The sequence below is a fragment of the Podarcis pityusensis genome (assembly GCF_964106645.2).
Source record: "Podarcis pityusensis genome assembly, chromosome: 8".
NCBI lineage: Eukaryota > Metazoa > Chordata > Lepidosauria > Squamata > Lacertidae > Podarcis > Podarcis pityusensis.
Window position 1 is genome coordinate 32,607,634 of NC_138033.1, and position 17,548 is coordinate 32,625,181.

Sequence of the window (17,548 nt, forward strand, 5' to 3'; positions counted from 1 at the left end):
AGCAGCAACAACAAAGATATTGAGCTGAGAGAAGGTAGCATTTAAAGAAGGGGGCCAGAGAGACATGAAAAGAAAAATCCCAGGAGGAGACAAACACACTGTGCATACTAAGAGAATGCCCAGAGCTGCTGCTGCGTTCGATACAGAAAAGAGAAATCTGAGCCATAACAACCAAGGGATTTGTGGAGATACACATTATGAAAGCTGGAAAGAGGTGTTTGGGGCGGGGGGAGGACTCTCCAGCTCAGTTACACCTATAATATTTGATAGCCAGGCATTTGAAACTTGCATCTATCCCTGAAAATTGTCACGGTAAACATTATTTTACAATCTCTCTTGATCATGAATTTGAAGGTAAGGTTTTTGGGATGTCCAGAAGTCAAGGAGGGATGCTGACTGTTTAACAAGAAGGTGTCCCTGGATAATCAAAGCAGCATCCATTGCACCAGGTTTTGACAACCTGGTGCCCTCCATATATTCTGGACTACAATGCCCATCAGCCCCAGTCAGGACTGCCATTTCAGCTTCACCTACTGCCTAAATACATCCCATCCCCAAAATGCACAACATCCCCTGCAGAACTATTCTTTATTCATCTGGCACATGCTAAACACCTTCCTACCTCCCTATTTCCCCCAGGCATTCTCTGATGACTGATGGTGGTTGATGCATTTGCTTGATCACTGTGGATATTAGAAAGAGTATTATTGTATTTTACTATTGCTGCTGCTGTTAGTCTTCGTTAGTCTGCTACGACATTCTCAAATATTAAGCAGCGTATAAATGTTTTAAATAAATAAAATAAATACATCAAGATTAGGGGGGAATGCCTTCTGGGACAGAATGTAGAATTCCAGCACCTATCGCTTTAGAAATTTACCACTTGTGAGAGTTAAGTGGTAAATTAAATATGAGGAAGGAGGCCTCATATCAGTCTCTGCCCTAGTTTTGAAAGTCTACAGGTGTCCCCCCACTTGCGAAGTGGTTACAGCCAATCGATATCAAAAATACTGGATCCAAAAATATCCACAACTAGAATTAAAGCTCTGGGGCCATCTGGAGGTTGGAGGATGCACGGAAAAGTGGCAGCAGCGGCTGCGCAACAGAGCGCAACAGCTGTTAGGCAGGGAGGCTGAGCAGCCTACGCAAAGCCCCGCTGCGCCTCCAGTTTCTTTGGGGCTTCCTCAGCCCTCACTGATGTCCTCTCTGGGCTCTGGGGAGGGTCTGCTCACAAGCCTTGAGGAATCTCCAGTTCTCTCCCACCATTTCCGGGTTTAATTAAATCATTTATTTATTACCCAGCACCACACATATACACGGTTGCGAACTAGGGGATTGTGTATAAGTGGGGCGACACCTCTATGTCTGTCCAGGGTGCTTCCACACTAAGTGATGTGCAAAATTGCCATGTGTCAATCATTTATTTTTTATGGTGCATCCACACTATGCCACCATCCTGGTGATTGTCACCCTGCATTTTCTTTTTGGGTCTACTGTCATTTCTTAGTGTGCTACCAGGTAGGTGCTTAATTTATCAACAGGTCATTTGAGATATAGCAAATGGTCTGCAGACAACAGACCATTGACATCAAATTTCCAGTAAATCCAGGTTAAGTGGGATGGGGGGGCAGATATGGGCTGGCATTTGATTCAACAGCATTGTGCTGGGTATAACTGGCATGCATGAGGAACACCCATTCCACAAAAATCACCCATCTGGAAGCACCCTCAGATTACAGAAAATCCATAGTGAGTTTCCAGAACAGAAGCACAAACTTGACATAAGCAAAATACCCTGGTGATCCTCTTCTGTCTTTTTTAAAGGGTGGGATTTTGATGTGGGCAGTGACTTACAGGTGACATGAATCTACCACAGCTCGGCACATTTACCTCCAGCACATTCAACTCCCACCAGCCACAGGAACTGCAGTCTAAAGCAGATGGAGGGCACCAGACTGAAGAAGGCTACACTTAAAATAGCACCCACTGCAAAGTTTAATCACCCTGTTTATTTGTTTTATTGATTTTTTCATTGGCACTAACATGCTTTTCCTGCTATAAATATTTTAAAATATTGATGAAATTCCATGTAAATGAAAGTGTGTTGTGGTTGAGTAATACTATAATCATATACTGCTTTTTTTTTTTTAAAGGATGGGAAACTTTCTAGTCACAATTGTTAACCACATTAGCTAGAAAGACAATGACTGGAAAGGTGGTGTTTTTATCGTCTCCTTTTTTATAATTACCATTATAGTGTTCTGGTACTCTTATTTAAGTGGTATTTCACTATTAAAAGAAAAGAAAAGAAAAAAGCCAGAAAAGTGTTAGCACTAATTTTAAAAAGAATGCTTCAAATAAATAAATGGAGTGATAAAATGGTACCACCCACCCCACAAAGCTTTCAGTGCATTATGTGCCAAATTTCAGGTGGTCATTCAGGTAAATTGGATCCTCCCAGCCAGGGGAGCTCTTATGTGGTATGGACAGAGCAAAACCAGATAAATATGCCAAAAGCCATACCCCAAAATGAACAAGAGCTTCAAAAATGTGAAGAATCACTTATTATGTGCATCTAGCTCACAGGTACACAGCAACGTGCATTAGCATTAGGAGCCCATATTTTAAATGTCACTTTCATTTTTGTGGGCACCAAATGGTAAATATGAGGGGATGTTACATGGCAAATTCAATGTCTGGGGGCACAGATGGCTACTTATTTGATGTGGTGTGGTGTATTAATCACCTAATCCAAAAATAGTCTCCAGGTGACTTACAGAGAAAGGGGGCTGGGAGGGAAAAACAAATAAATAGCCTCAATAATCACAACAGTGAAACATCAGCAGAATATGGGTCACAACAGGGCAGTTAAGAAATATCTATAATACATACTATAATACCTATAATATGTATAATTACTTTTTAATGATTATCTTTTATATGTGTTTAGCTTTTTGTATTTTATCTATTGTGCATTTTTATCTATAAGCCACGAAGCCACCTGGTCTGGGGTAAAAGGTAGGATATAATAATAATAATAATAATAATAATAATAATAATATCAATCCCATCCTTCCAGTCGTCCTTCCTTATTCACTCTACTCAGCCCAACCCAACCCAGAAATGAAAATATAACAGGTAGGGCCAAAGGGAAGTGGGCAAGAGAGCTGCTTAATATGAGATTTATTTTATCTCTTTGTTTCATAAAATTTATATACCACTTGACTGAAAAAACAACAACCTCAAAGCAGTTTTTGAAAACACACAACAATAACATCAAGAAAAATTAACAACTATACTTTAAAACATGCAAAAATTAAAATACTACTAAGCGATTAAAATTACCTCAACTTCCTAAGCATCTTGCTGAAACAAGAACACTTTTAGCAGGGCCCGAAAAAGGGTACAGTGAAGAAGCCTGCTTGATCTCAATAGGCAGGGAATTCCAAAGTGCAGGTGCTGCCACACTGGAAGACGGAGTTCTTACAAATGCTTACAAAATGTATTATGTAGCACCTATAGCAATGGCCTACAACGTTGGCCTCCACACTGAGGTAAAGCAAGGTGGCAGGGGGGGCCTTCTATTTGGAAAAGGATGCAATACAAGAATGCAGTTCAAAACCAAGCAGTCTAAACAAGTCAGGGATCCAAGCTTGGCTCCCCAACACATCACCCGTGGGCCATGATGTACCCACAAAAATATTCCCTGGCACCCATGCAGCACTGCACTCCGCTGCCTTTCTCAAGCTGCTCAAGAGTAGCAAGCAAGTGCTGCCATCCCCATCTTCCTTCTGCTGTCCCCCCCTCACACACACTGTTGCCATGGCAACAGCATGACCCAATGGGAATTCAGATCCTTCATGCCTCTGGCCAACCTGACTGAGGGAGCCAGGGCAATTCTGAGCCTCTGTCCAATGGGGGATATGTGTGGAGCTTGATGAACAACTTGAAAGAGGGCAGAAACTCTGGCAGAGAGTTGAGGGGAAGACCCCTATGAAGGGGCCCTTCTTGCATATAAGACCGGCAGCACTGTCAGGGGCAGGACTTTGGGGCAGAAGTTCAGGACCCCTCGAAGTGGAATGAGAAGGGCTACCCCCAAATGCAGCAGGGCTGCAATGCCACATTTTGAACTCAGGCCATATTTGCACCATACATCTAAAACACTAGGATACCCCTGTCAAAAGTAATGGCTTCCCTCAAAGAAATCTTGGAAGTGTAGTTTATTATGAGTTGTCAGTGTGGGGTGTCCCAGATAGAATGAGAGAAGGAAAAGGTAAGGGGATGGATAGGTTGGCAGGGGAACCTTTGGGAGGAGGGGGTGAAGAAGCATCTACTATCTTCAGAGGCTCCATGCACTTCTGACAATTTGGGGGAAGAGCATTTGCCCACACTCTGACCCCACTAAGTTCAATGGAATATATCCTATACCACCACATGGTGCTGTTGCAATGACATGGCAAAGGCTGACGAAAAAGGAAGGGTGGATTTTTAAAAGCTCCCAGAGCACCTCGTGGGTAGGATATTAATTTGGGGAATAATATATATATATTTACAGTAGTACCTTGTTTTGTGGCCGGGATCAGTTCCAGAGCCTAGACCGATAGCCGAAAAGGACGCAGGGCAAAGCGCCGCATCTGTGCACGCGCGCAGAGTGGTTTGCACTTCTGTGCATGCGCAAAGCACGATTTAGCGCTTCTGTGCATGCATGAGCGGCAAACCCGGAAGTAACCTGTTCCGGTACTTCCAGGTTTGCCGCGGATGTTCGCTGGAATGGACGCTAAACGAGGCAGACGTTCGTGGAGGTATTACTGTAGTGGTGAATTGGGGATAATGATAAGTGGGGGTGAATTTCTGTTATGATGTATCTTAATTACTGTTTTTAAGTGGTTCATTTTTCTTACTTTGTACTTTGTAATGCTTTTAAATGCATAAGCCACCTTGAATTCCAGCTCAGGAGAAAGGCAGGATATACAAACAAACAAACAAACAAACAAACAAACAATTTCAGAACAGGATCTGTGTGGGATATTAATTGGGGACAAATTAATTTAAGAGGGACTCCATTTGGTCTATATGTGCTGTTCTGCTACAAGAAAAAGCACTGGATGCATGCTGAGAGTAAATGCCTGAAGCACCAAGATTTCAAATGTTGCAAATAATATTCTTCCAATTACAAGGTGTAGAAAGACTGTACTGTACCGCACCCCAACAGCAAAGGCGTTGGCATACAGTCTTGAAAACCCTGGAAAGGGGGAGGGGATGCTTCGTGATACAGAGTCCAGCATGAAATTATAGAGCCCAAGAGTCCTGTTTTGCTAAATTTGTTTCCTGCCTTTCCATCAAAAGGCACTCTTTAAAAACTAATACATTTATGGCAGCAAAAGCTTTTGATAATAAGCAAGATCTTGCTTCAGCACATGCATGAACAATGAACTGTCAGATATTATATATTACGTAGTTTTTGTTGTATGCTGAAGATGCAACTGATAAATATATTTTAAGACCAACCCTGTTCTCTTTTTTGTAATCTGTTTCAACTGGTCTTGATATTGTGTTTTTAAATTGTTGTGACCTGTTCTGGGATTTCACAGAAAAGGGTGAAAAGAAAAAAGGGTAGGCCAATTGTGTCAGGACAAGGTTTGGGAGTGTTCAGATGTACTACCTGTCTATCCACATGGTGTTCATTTCTTTCTCTCTTTCAAGAAAAATATCACAATATGCTTGTCAAAGTAGTGTTGAGGAGTAATTTTATTAACATATTAGAGCAAGATTTCACATTACACAAATAAAGGATGTCCCTTTAAAAAAAATAAATCTCTTTCTGTCTTCTTTCATCCGTATATTTACAACTAACTGACTTTGCCATTGGTCGGGAGTGATATACTTTGCCAAGCCACTCTCTCTACAGATGGAGATATTATTTGCCCTCCAGTACCTCACAATGCACATTGCATTACTTTCAATTAGATGCCCATTCAGATGCTCAGCCCCATTGGCATTCTGACCCAACTACTCCTAATTTAGCTTTCCCCAACAGAAGCTGGACTGGGACAAAAGTCTTCCAGCACAACACTAGTCGGTGATGAAAGGGCCAACACAGAATGGCAAAGAGGGACTAGCAGACCAGTTGCCTCTGCTTGGATAAAGCTGATGGTTCCCCTCATCCACCCACAAGCAAAAACAGAAGGCTGTGAACAAGGCAACAATGGCTGCAAATAGATATTTGAAGATGGTTTCCTCTTATCCAGGCTAAACATACCCATCTCCCTCAAGCATTCCTCGTAAGACTTAGTTTACAGACCCTTTATCATCTTGGTCACCCTCCTCTGCATATGTTCCAGCTTTTCAACATCCTTCTTAAACTGTGATGCCCAGAACTGGACACAGTATTCCAGATGCAGTCCAACCAAGGCAGAATAGAGCAGGATTGGGACACTATGCTTCTGTTGATAAAGCCTAGAATAGCATTAGCTTTTTTTGCTGCTGCATCATACTGTTAACTGATGTTAAGCTTGTGGCCCACTAAGACCCCTAGATCCTTTCGCATGTACTACTGGCAAGCCAGGTGTCCCCATCTCATATTTGTTCAGCTGGTTCTTTCTGCCTAAGTGCAGAACCTTATACTTGTCCCTACTGAGATTCATGTTGTTAGTTTGAGCCCAGTTCTCCAATCCGTTAAGGTCATCTTGAATCTCAACTCTGACTTCTGCAGCATTAGCTACCCATCGTAGTTGGTGTCATCTGCAAATCTGAGCTCATTTTCAGCTTTGGCCCACCTTCTCCCTGAAACTGTTAGCCACTACATGATTAAGATCTAGTATTATGAGAGAGGGAGAAAAACTTTTTCTATCCACATTCTCAATGCCATGGCATAATTTTATAAACTTCTATCATGTCACCTCTTACTCGTCTTTCCTCTAAACTAAGAAGTCCCAAGCACTGCCACCTTTCCTCTTAGGGGAGTCGCTGCACCCCCTGACCATTTTGGCTGCCCTTCTCTAAAAATTTTCCAACTCTGCAATATCCTCTTTTGAGGTGAGGTGACCAGAGCTGTACATGGTATTCCAAATGTGGCTACACCACAGATTTGTTCAGCAACACACCAGGTTTATGCCTTCTTCTACCTATCTAATCTAATAATAATACAGTGGTACCTCAGGTTACAAACACCTTGGGTTACAAACACTTCGGGTTACAAACTCCACTAACCCGGAAGTAGTACCTTGGGTTACAAACTTTGCCCCAGGATGAGAATGGAAATTGTTTACTGGCAGCGCAGCGGCAGCGGGAGGCCCCCATTAGCGAAAGCACGCCTCAGGTTAAGAAAGGCTTCAGGTTAAGAATGGACCTACGGACGAATTAAGTTTGTAACCCAAGGTACCACTGTAATAACAATAATAATAATTTTATTATTTGTACCCCACCCATCTGACTGGGTTGCCCCAGCCACTCTGACCCCAAGGTTTTATTCTTGGCCTGTCACTGCCAGTTCAGACCCCATGAGAAAACATATGTGAGATTAAGAATCGTTGCCCCAACATGCAGCATTTTACACTTGTTTGCACTGAATTGCATTTGCCATTTTACTGCCTGTTTACTCGGTTTGGAGAGGTCCTTTTGGAGATCTTCACTATCTCTTTGTGTTTTTATGATCCTGAACAATTTAGTATCTTCAGCAAACTTGGTCACCTCACTGCTCACCTGTAACTCTAGATTGTTTAAGCACAGGCTAAAAAGCACAGGTCCCAATACTGATCCTTGGGGTACTCCACAAGACAGCCACATTGCCAAAAAAGAATCCCCATAATTCCAATTTGGTGAGGGGATGCGAAGGAGACAAGGATTCATGCTGAATTGCAACAAGCAACTGATAGCCCGGAAAAACTCTCCAGTTGGGAGCTGTTAAGCTCTAGCCAAGCTCATTCTCACTGACTAGTTCCCCCCCCCCCAGGGCTGATAGCTGTTCTCATCTAGAGTCAGTGAAGCAGCAGGGACCCTGAAGCACTTCCTGGGCACCAAAAATGCAGGCTCACAGAGGCCCACTGCCATCAACTCCTCCAGCTCTTCCATCCCCTTCTTTCTCTGTACAGCAACACCATCTAGTGTCCACAGACAACAAAGATCCCTCACATCAAATGTGGAGTTGTTTTTTGGTGGGGTGGGGAATCAATACCTTTTCCAGCAGTATATGTAAGATTTTGAAGCCAACAACCTCAAAATCAGCCTTTGGCAGCCTGGTGCCCTCCAGATGACCTTTAAATTGATTTGTCTGTAAGCCCACTCTGGGAGCCTTTTGAGATGAAGAGTGGGGTACAAATGCTCTAAATAAATAATAAATAATAAATAAATATCCCTTATAAAATACCATTATAAACAATGCAGAATGACACTAAAAATGACTGGCTCATGTTAAAAATTTAAAGGCCTGAATATAACCTGCCATCCTGAATCCTGAATGTGGTCTCCAGGCACTGTCCAGACCCAAACCTGATTAGCTTCTGCAAGGGGGTTGGCCTTGTGATCTCTACACTTGGGAATATGTTGCAGCCCAGCCTGGGCTAATCCTCCTTCACACCCAATGTGGCAGATGGAATGATCCGTGATAATCTCCAGCTCCAAATCCAAGCGTTTCTGGGATTTCCAAACTCTTTGTGGGCTCTTTCTTGGTTTAAAATGTTGGCCTGTATCTAATAAGTACAGATTTGCAGTATATGTGTAGATGTCACTTGTTTTGGTATGTACTGTGCCTTCTTTTGTTATGATGGTTCAAAAAGAGGAATTGTGTGTGTGTTTTAAAGAAAAGAGGCTTCTAGTCCACACCTAGCAGCCATGAGGAGGGCATCTACTTTGACAAAATTGGATTCAATGGCACTCACTCACTCACTCTTGCCATCAAATTTGCCCTACTTCCTAGCAAAAGTGAACCAGGTTTCCATTGGTGAGAGGAGGCAGTATGGGTGGATGGAGGTGTCCACAGATGGATTGCCAACAATACCATGTATGTCGATTGTAGGGCACAATGTTCATCCCATGGAGAGCATTTCCCCCAGTCAGGCCTAGCACTCAAAGCGCCTGTCCCAGCAGAATGCCACAGAGGGGAAAACCTCACATCCATCAGATAAAGGGGTGGAGACAAATATCTATTTACTCAGTTCTACAGGAAACACGTGAGCTACCAGAACTACTCAAGAGAATGGCATGGCTAGTCTCCTGGCCCAACTGGCATCCCATGGCAGTTCCCGACAGCCTTCCCACACAAGGACCACCACCAAAGCATACCAACAGCAAGGCAACTCACCTGTCACTCTATCACAGCAGAGTTCATGACCAAACAGTTGCTATGCCTGAAGGCACTTCTCAACTGACACCATCCAGGTGTTGTGGGGATCATCCAATTATAAAATATAGCCATTTCTTGCAACCAAATATTGAAAAGCATGCAGCCAATAATGTGCATGATGTAACTTGCTTGCAAATTTATGGGCCGACAAAAAGAGAGAAATGGAAAGACCTCGGCTCAGTCCCGTCCCCCCCCCGCCATAGACTCTGCATGTGGCCTTGAGCAACACATGGGCCAGCTGTGAAATGGAAATAATGCTCTCCTTATGGCTGCACTAGGAATATAGTATCATTTGCCTTCTCCCATGCCAGGGATAGGAAACCTCTGGTCCTTTAGGTGTTGGGACTCCAGCTCCCATCAGCCAATTAAGGATGAAAGGCACTGCAGTCCAACAACATCTGGTGGACCAGAGGCTCCTCATCTCTGTCCTATGACAAAATTACTTCGTAAAAACAAATCACCACCAACACACGTGTTGAGATGGTCAGACCCTAAGCAGAGACCCAAACTTATCTAACAAGCTGAGGAAGCACAGCTGCCTCAGATGCTGAACAAAAATCCTAGGATTTTTTGTGACCTCCTAGATTAATTACAGAAAATTATTTTGGAAGGAACACTGTCCTATTAATGTAGAATCACAACATCCCTCCTTCAAAGACTGTCATTTCCGGATTCCATCCCCAGCACTCCAAAAAACTCCAAAGAGCTCCAGCTCAGCTAAGCAAACAACAGCCTTCCCAATTACTTCACTGCCGATCAAAAGGCCTGCAACATGCTCACATGGTCAGTCATTAATGGATGAATTATGCAAACAATCAGCGAGAGCAGCTGCATATTCTCCAATGTTCTGGTCTCCATGACACTAGGATATGCTAACAGAGCAATCAGGATTCATCATAAAATGCAGACCTCACCCTACAGATGTTGAATTGAGCTGGATCCCAGATGCAGTATGCATCTCTTTCTGTCTGATGTTCAAAGATGAGAGAAACCAACTTCTTACCTGGAAGTGCAAGATGATGGTCCAGATCAGCCCCAGTGTCAGCTTGGGGTTTCCATCTGTTATGTCGTCATTGCGAATGTTCACCAGCTTCACCTGGAAGGCAACCAAACATGAAGATGTGGTGAAAAAGCAGAGTGTGCTGGCTGCTGCCTCATTGCCTAGGACAGCATTCCCCATCCTCCGGATGTTTTGGACTACAACTCCCATCAGTCTTGCTGATGAGTTGTAACTGAAAGGCACCAAGATGGGGAAGGTTGACAGTCTTGGGACCCAGGAGGCATCATGCTGGCTTAGATCAAAGGCCCACATAGCCCATCTGGAGGTCCATGCAACCCCAGGGGCCTGCAGGAAGACCAGAAGCAGGGAAGGCAGCATGGCAATACCCAGGCCACAAGCATGTGAGCACAGGAAGCTGCTTCATATGGATTATTGGCCTATCTAGCTCAATAAAGTCTTTTTTGACTGGCAGCAGCTCTCCAGGGTCCCAGGAAAAGGCCTTTCCTTGTCCGGGTACAAGATATTAACTGCAGGTGCTGAGGATTCAGCCTGAAACCCTTTGCACAAATTGCATTTAGATTCATTATTTTACTATCTATTAAGTATATTTAGTGTGGCGGCAACAACCCTGCCTATTGATATCAGGCAGTCACATTCGCTGTGTTCTTTTTGGCACTTGCTGAAGACATTCTCTTATTTAGACTAGATTACCCAGATGCTAATTTGTTTTGGTCTATTCTACTGTGGTTCTAACTTTGTGTATGTCTTAAATTATGGCTGTCATTTTTTTAGTGGTAATTTTATTGCTTTGGTCTTTTTTATATACAAATGTTATGAAATAAAATAAATAGATATTTATTATACATGACAATGGATCCTGTGCTCCTTTGAAATGCAGGGAGCTGCACTAGATGAACCTTGGGCTCCCTCCCATCTCTACAATTCTGGGGTATATGCGCTCAAACAAGTCTAACCCCACTTCCTTATGGTATTAATACTGCTTCTGGGCACAGCTGTCAATGTTTCCCTTTTTTTAAGGGAAATTCCCTTATTCCGAATAGGATTCCTTGCAAGAAAAGTTGACAGCTATGTTTCTGGGTATTACTGCTGCTATACCCTTCATTTCTACTTGTTTGTTATCCCCCCAAATATTTTCCCCAAAATGAATATGGAGGCCTCATTTATTTACCATGACTAATAGCAGTTGCCAGACATCCTCCTCCAAAAGTTGTCCGCTCTCTTTAAAGCCATTGTGGTAGCAAGCCCCTGAAGTCAGTACTATTCAAAGTAAAGAGTCCTGACAGGTTGAGCAGCACTAGGAAGGGCATGACGCCTCACTTTCATCTCTGGAGGCTTTTCTCTTTCACTGGGCCAACCTGGCACCTTTAGGAGGCAGGTTCTCTCCCTCCCTCCTTGTTATGCTTTAATTCTGTTCAAATGCATAATCCCTATACAGTGCGTGCCAATATTAACACTAAAAAATAGGCTTGCTCAGTGTTTGCTCCTGATATGATATTCTTGCATTTTCTCTTATATTAAGGTGTTACTAATGCTAATAGCCTGATGTAGCTCAACAGCGCCACCTAGAGTGTCTAGGATTTCTGGACCCCTACCGTGAAGAAGGAACAAGCATATCCTAGCGGCAGAAGTACAACAAACAACAAAAACTGTTGGAGAAAATACTGTTGGAGAAAATAAAAAAAGGAAACCACAAGCCATCAGCTCCTTGCATTTTGATCACAGCAAATTTGAAATTGGTGTTTCTTGAGACTTCTCAGGCTCTGAGAAATATGTGTGTGACTATAGATTGGCCATGTTGAAAATCCTGGCCCATAAGAGTGGCTGTTCTGTCATCAGGTTTGGGTGTGTCTGGTTCCTGTGTCTGGTCCCTATGGCCCTATTATATACTCAAGAAGACAATTTTATAGGAAAAAATGGTACTTTTTAATAATTACAGGATTTTAAAAATGACAACACAGCATCATATAATTCTTTTCCTTTGTGGTATAGTGGTTAGAGTGTCACATTCGGACCTGGGAAACGAGGGCTCGAATCCCCACTCAGCCATGAAGCTCACTTGGTTACCTGGGGCCGGTCACTGCCTCTCAGCCTCACCTATCTCACAGTGGATTAAATGAGGATGGAGCCTGGTGCTGATGACACCAAGGTTGCAGCTTCGATCCCTATGTGGGGCAGCTGCATACTCTTGCATTCCAATGGGTTGGACTAAATGATCCTCAGGGCCCCTTCCAACTCTGATTTTATTATATGATTAAGGGGGAAACCATGGATGTCACCATGAGCTCCTTGGGGGGGCGGGAAGTGGGATAGAAATGCAATAAATAAAATAATAATAATAATTTAATATGATTCTTCCTCTTCCTTTCTTTCCCTGTAATTTATTATCAACCATAATCCTAACCTCTTTTTTTTTTAATCTAAAAGTCTGATTTATCACTTTCAAAAATCTAAAGGAATACAGTATAAGGAATGTTATGATGAAACAACTGTTATTTGAAAATGCCTATCAAAAGCAGTTCCTGAGAATCAATGAATGAATGAACACCCACCCACCCACACGCCTTGGGTTTTGAAACTACATCCCTTCATGTGTGCAGACTCAACTCAGTGTCTGCCCTCTCCCTCTGTATATGCCCTCCTTTACCCCTCCCCCTCTCTCCCTCTGCTCCTCCACCTCTATGCAGATTTCAAATAGAGGCACCTGTGCAGAACATAACCAACCAGCAAGCTGAGTGGTAGCTCTGCAGCCTCTAAAACTCCTCAGCTATAGGACACACATGTGCAGGTATCTGAGAGTGCACATCAGCTGGCAAGTCTTCAATGCTGCCCCTAGCATTAAACATGGAAAGAATCCCTCAAACAACAACGTACGGTAAATACACAAAGCTGCTATTGGTCTATTTGGCCCAGTGCTGCCTAACTCTGTCAGCCTGGTGCCCTCCAAATGTTTTGGACTACAATTCCCGTCAGCCCCAGCAAAAACATCTGGTGGGCACCAGGTGGGGAAGGCAGGCCTAACTGGACGACCAGCAGCAGCTTTCTAATGTATTTCTCAACCTCATTACTGGAGGTCCTCAGAGATGGTAGCGACTGAATCTGGGACACAACATGCATGGACCACATGCTCTAGCACTGAGCAAATAGTTCCCCTTCAAGTTCCACTGCACTGAACAGTGGGGAGTGGCTTTGCAATAGGATCAGGGAACTGCCTCTAGTGCACTGAGGTCCCTGCTTGGTTTCAGATATTCCATTTCTCCAAGGGCCTCTGCCCATATATTTCACGGCAGTGTTTTAGAGATGCCTTTTGCCAATCTGATTTAGATTGCTTATCCCTTCACCGCCTCCCATGCTATCTTTGAAAAAATCTGCCGACCACGTAAGACGCAAGCCCAAACTTGCTCACCCCACCCTCTGCATTACACAACCAACCCAGTTAATAAAACCTCAGACCACAACTGCCTCAGGACCTGACACTGGAGGAAATGCTGAGTTTATCCACAGAGTTTTGGAACAGGGGCAAGGGGGGGCGCGCGGGGAGAGGCTTCAAAGGTGAAATGCTTCTTCAAAGCCCAACCAATGACTGAGGAATAGTTGACAATGATGCTCTCTTGCACCGTACCCTAAAATGTGCTCACAATGGTTGTCTGAACCACTGATCACAAACATGAACTGCATTATGGTCCATAACCAACTCTGAAGTTCAGCCAAAACTTGCAGAACTGTGACTTGCATTCATAAGGATTTATTGGCCCTGAGAACAGTGATAGTGAAGGGGGGTGAGGTAGAGAAAGAAGACCTGGCCCCATGCAAAGTAGAGCTTAGGGACTCAAACTGTCTCAGTGCCAAAATATGTGCCTTTCCATCTTAAATCTTCTCCTCTCCCATCCCTCAAAGACTGCCCACACCCTGCTGAACGGAAGCCCTTGAGACCCAAATTACTGCTGCCACCGAGAGCACCAGAATGTTTAGGTACAGCAAGGACCAACCCAGGAGCTTGCAGGCCAGGGGCACCTTCCTGTCTATGAATATTCACTGGGAGGCACTTTCAATGTACCATTTTTGATAGCAGCTTTTGTTTCTGTGGTCTCTATTTTGATAATTTTTTTAAGACTGTTTTTATTGCAGTCTTTTTTTAAAAAATGAATGTTTCACACTGTTTTATGTAAGCAATTCAGGTTGAGTTTTTTGGTGGGTCTTTTTAAAAAATAATATATACATCTTGTTAATAATCTCCGTTGGTAGCTTGCAAGTAATTCAAGCCAAGATAGGAAAGTTACAGACCAGAAGTTGAGGCAATCATGTGATTCTGGTCAACCAACTCTGTGCCACTGCCAGCTAGAAAACTCCAGCATCTATGACACTCCACAGTGACAGGAAAATCATTGCTGCATTAATGATTTCCACAAAGGACTGGGAAAGACTCTCTGCCTGAAACCCTGGAGAGCTACAGCTGCCAACCAGTGTTGCCAATACTGAGCTAGATGGACCATAGGAAGGCATCTTCCTATGTTCTCAGCAAACAGCCAACATAGTCTAACCTCCCTGCAAATAAATCAGAAGGAATGAATGGGTTGTGTGGAAGTGATCTCGACTGTGAGGGAGAATCCCTCCTCGTTCCCCAAATCCAAACATGAAACTTTTCTCAGACACAAGTGTTTCTAGGCAGGGATGTGCAGAGCAGCACCCAAGCACTGTTCACTGAACACTGAGCATCCATTCTGACTTGCCTGTATTGAGTCAAGCAATTGTTATACTTTCCAGTTCATTTCCCAATGGCTTTCAGGGGGGTGGGAAAGCAGGTTTGCCGCACAGGAACACGAATCCAACTTTAATTGTACAACCTGAATTTGCTGATGTGCGACTGAATCCCACCCGAAAATGGCCACAGGCTAGAAGCACCGAAGAGTGATCTGAGGATTCACAACGGTTCTTGGAGGCTGTATGTTTCTCACCCTGGAATTATGGGGTACTTGGGGTGGTTCTTTTGTTTTTTATAGCCCTGCAAAATGTGCCTCAACAAGCAATTTCTCCTGCCCTTTGAAATAACAAGATGGAGGAGGCTTTTCTGAAGCGTCTGTGTGGAGGAACCAGCTACCAAGAGCCTCCAGCAAGACTCTGCTGCTCCTTTTAAACACTGGGCGAGGAGCTATCATTAAGCTGTTAACACTCCCCAGGGCAGGGCACGTGCCTTCATCTAAGCCAGCAGGCCCCAGGGAGTCGGGGTAATAAATCTCACCTCCGTTCCTCACCCTTGTCATTATCTTCCTTTTAGAACAGAAGCATCAGGACAGAACAAGCAGGAAAAGGAGGCGCTGCCTGAGATCGTGAGTTTCATCAGCGAATGCAGAACCACCTTGGTCTGTGCTGCTCCGGCACACTCCCACCCACCCAATTGTAACAGCCCTGAGACAGGCATATTAAGTCACCTCACACAGAAACAGGGAGACACCCCCAGTTCCGTCCAAGGAATTGTCACACAAACTGCTACAGTTTTCCCCAAACAATCCTGGTAATATAATAATATAATATAATATAATATAATATAATATAATATAATATTATAATATAATATAATATAATATAATATAATATAATATAATATAATTTATTCTTTATACCCCGCTCATCTGGCTGCGTTTCCCTAGCCACTCTGGGCAGCTCCCAACAGAAAATTAATTTTAAAAAAGCAACATTAAAAACTTCCCTAAACTGGGCTACCTTCAGAAGGAGGCAGTTAAGATGGCAAGTCTTGGTCCAGCTGGTGCCCCCCAGGTGTTTTGGACTACAACTCCCATCAGCCCCAGCCAGCATGGCACCCGGGGCCAATGGGAGTTGCAGTCCAAAACATCCAGAGGGCACTATGCTAGCTACAATTCCTGGGAATTCTAGGTCAGGCTCTCTTGCCATTCAATTTATCTGAAGAGCAGCCCAGCGTCCTGTTCTCACAGTGGCCAACCAGATGCCTGTGGGAAACCCGCAAGCAGGATCAGAGCACAAGAGCGCTCTCCCTTCCTGTGGTTTCCAACAGCTGGTATTCAGAAGCACTGCCACCTCCAAATGCAGAGGCAGAGCATACCCAGCTTGGCTAACAACCATTGACAGTCCTCTCTTCCATGAACGGTGTGTGGGGGAGGGGTCTTACCTGCCGCTGCTTCAGGAAATCCAGGGCAATCTGCACGTTCTGGAGTCGGTGGAAGCGCATCCGGCCCTTTTCCCGTGGCTGAAAGAGACACAGAGCAGACTCAACTCAAGAACCCCTTGGAGCAAGACACAGGGACTCATATCCAGCCAGCTGGCAAACCTTCTCCTCCATCACTCCAGGAAAAAATGTGAATCTACTTGAGAGGTCTCCTGACACCCACACTGCGTACTCCCTTCAATCTGCCTCCTCACTTTCTCTTAGGGACCTGAGCATGGGCCACTAATGCAAAGTGTTGTTGCACAGCTCAAAAGAAGACCAGACCCTCAGCAGATGACAGGCCTCTTTGTTCTCAGATCTGCAAATGGCCCAAGCAGGGGCTAAAAGCTTTCATCTGATGAAATTTTCCTTTTTAGGGAAGATAGCAGTGGTTAAAATGAACGTTTTGCCGAGGATGTTGTTTTTATTTCAAACTCTTCCAGTTATTAAAGGTTTAAAACAATGTAAAGAATGGCAGAGAACCCTGATGAAATTCATCTGGCAGGGGAAAAGACCAAGGATTAAACTGAAAATACTAACTGATAAAAAGGAAAGAGGAGGTTTTGCTCTCCCAGATCTGAGCCTATATTATGAAGCAGCGTGCCTACTTTGGCTAAAAGATTGGATAAAATTGGAGAACAGAGACCTACTAGATTTAGAAGGTTTCAATAATCGGTATGGGTGGCACGCATATCTCTGGTACGAGAAGGTGAAAGTCCACAGGGCTTTCTTAAACCATATTTTCAGGGGACCAATATATCAGGTCTGGGAAAGAAATAAGAACCTTCTCGAAAGAAAAACACCATGGTGGATTTCACCAGTAGAGGTCTTAACAATAAAAAAAAACAACATGGAAGGGAAGACAGCCACCTACGAAGATTTGGTAAGAAAATCAGAACAAGGGCTTAAACTTAAACCGTATGAGGAAATAAAGGATCAATTCACCGGTTGGCTACAATATCATCAGGTGAATGATATGTTAAAACAAGATAAAAGAAAAATGGGCTTT

General features: G+C 43.7%; 1 protein-coding gene across 8 annotated transcripts in view; it reads right to left on the reverse strand.

Moving 5' to 3' along the window:
• Window positions 1-17,548, reverse strand: part of MACF1 (microtubule actin crosslinking factor 1) — a 292,958-nt gene that overhangs the window by 177,365 nt on the left and 98,045 nt on the right. For all 8 annotated transcript variants that reach the window (XM_081018107.1, XM_081018106.1, XM_081018115.1 and 5 more), the window contains 2 exons: window positions 16,504-16,581; window positions 10,344-10,436 (listed from right to left, as the gene is read on the reverse strand). In XM_081018107.1, coding sequence (XP_080874233.1) covers window positions 10,344-10,436; window positions 16,504-16,581 — 171 coding nt within the window. The remainder of the gene's footprint in view (window positions 1-10,343; window positions 10,437-16,503; window positions 16,582-17,548) is intronic.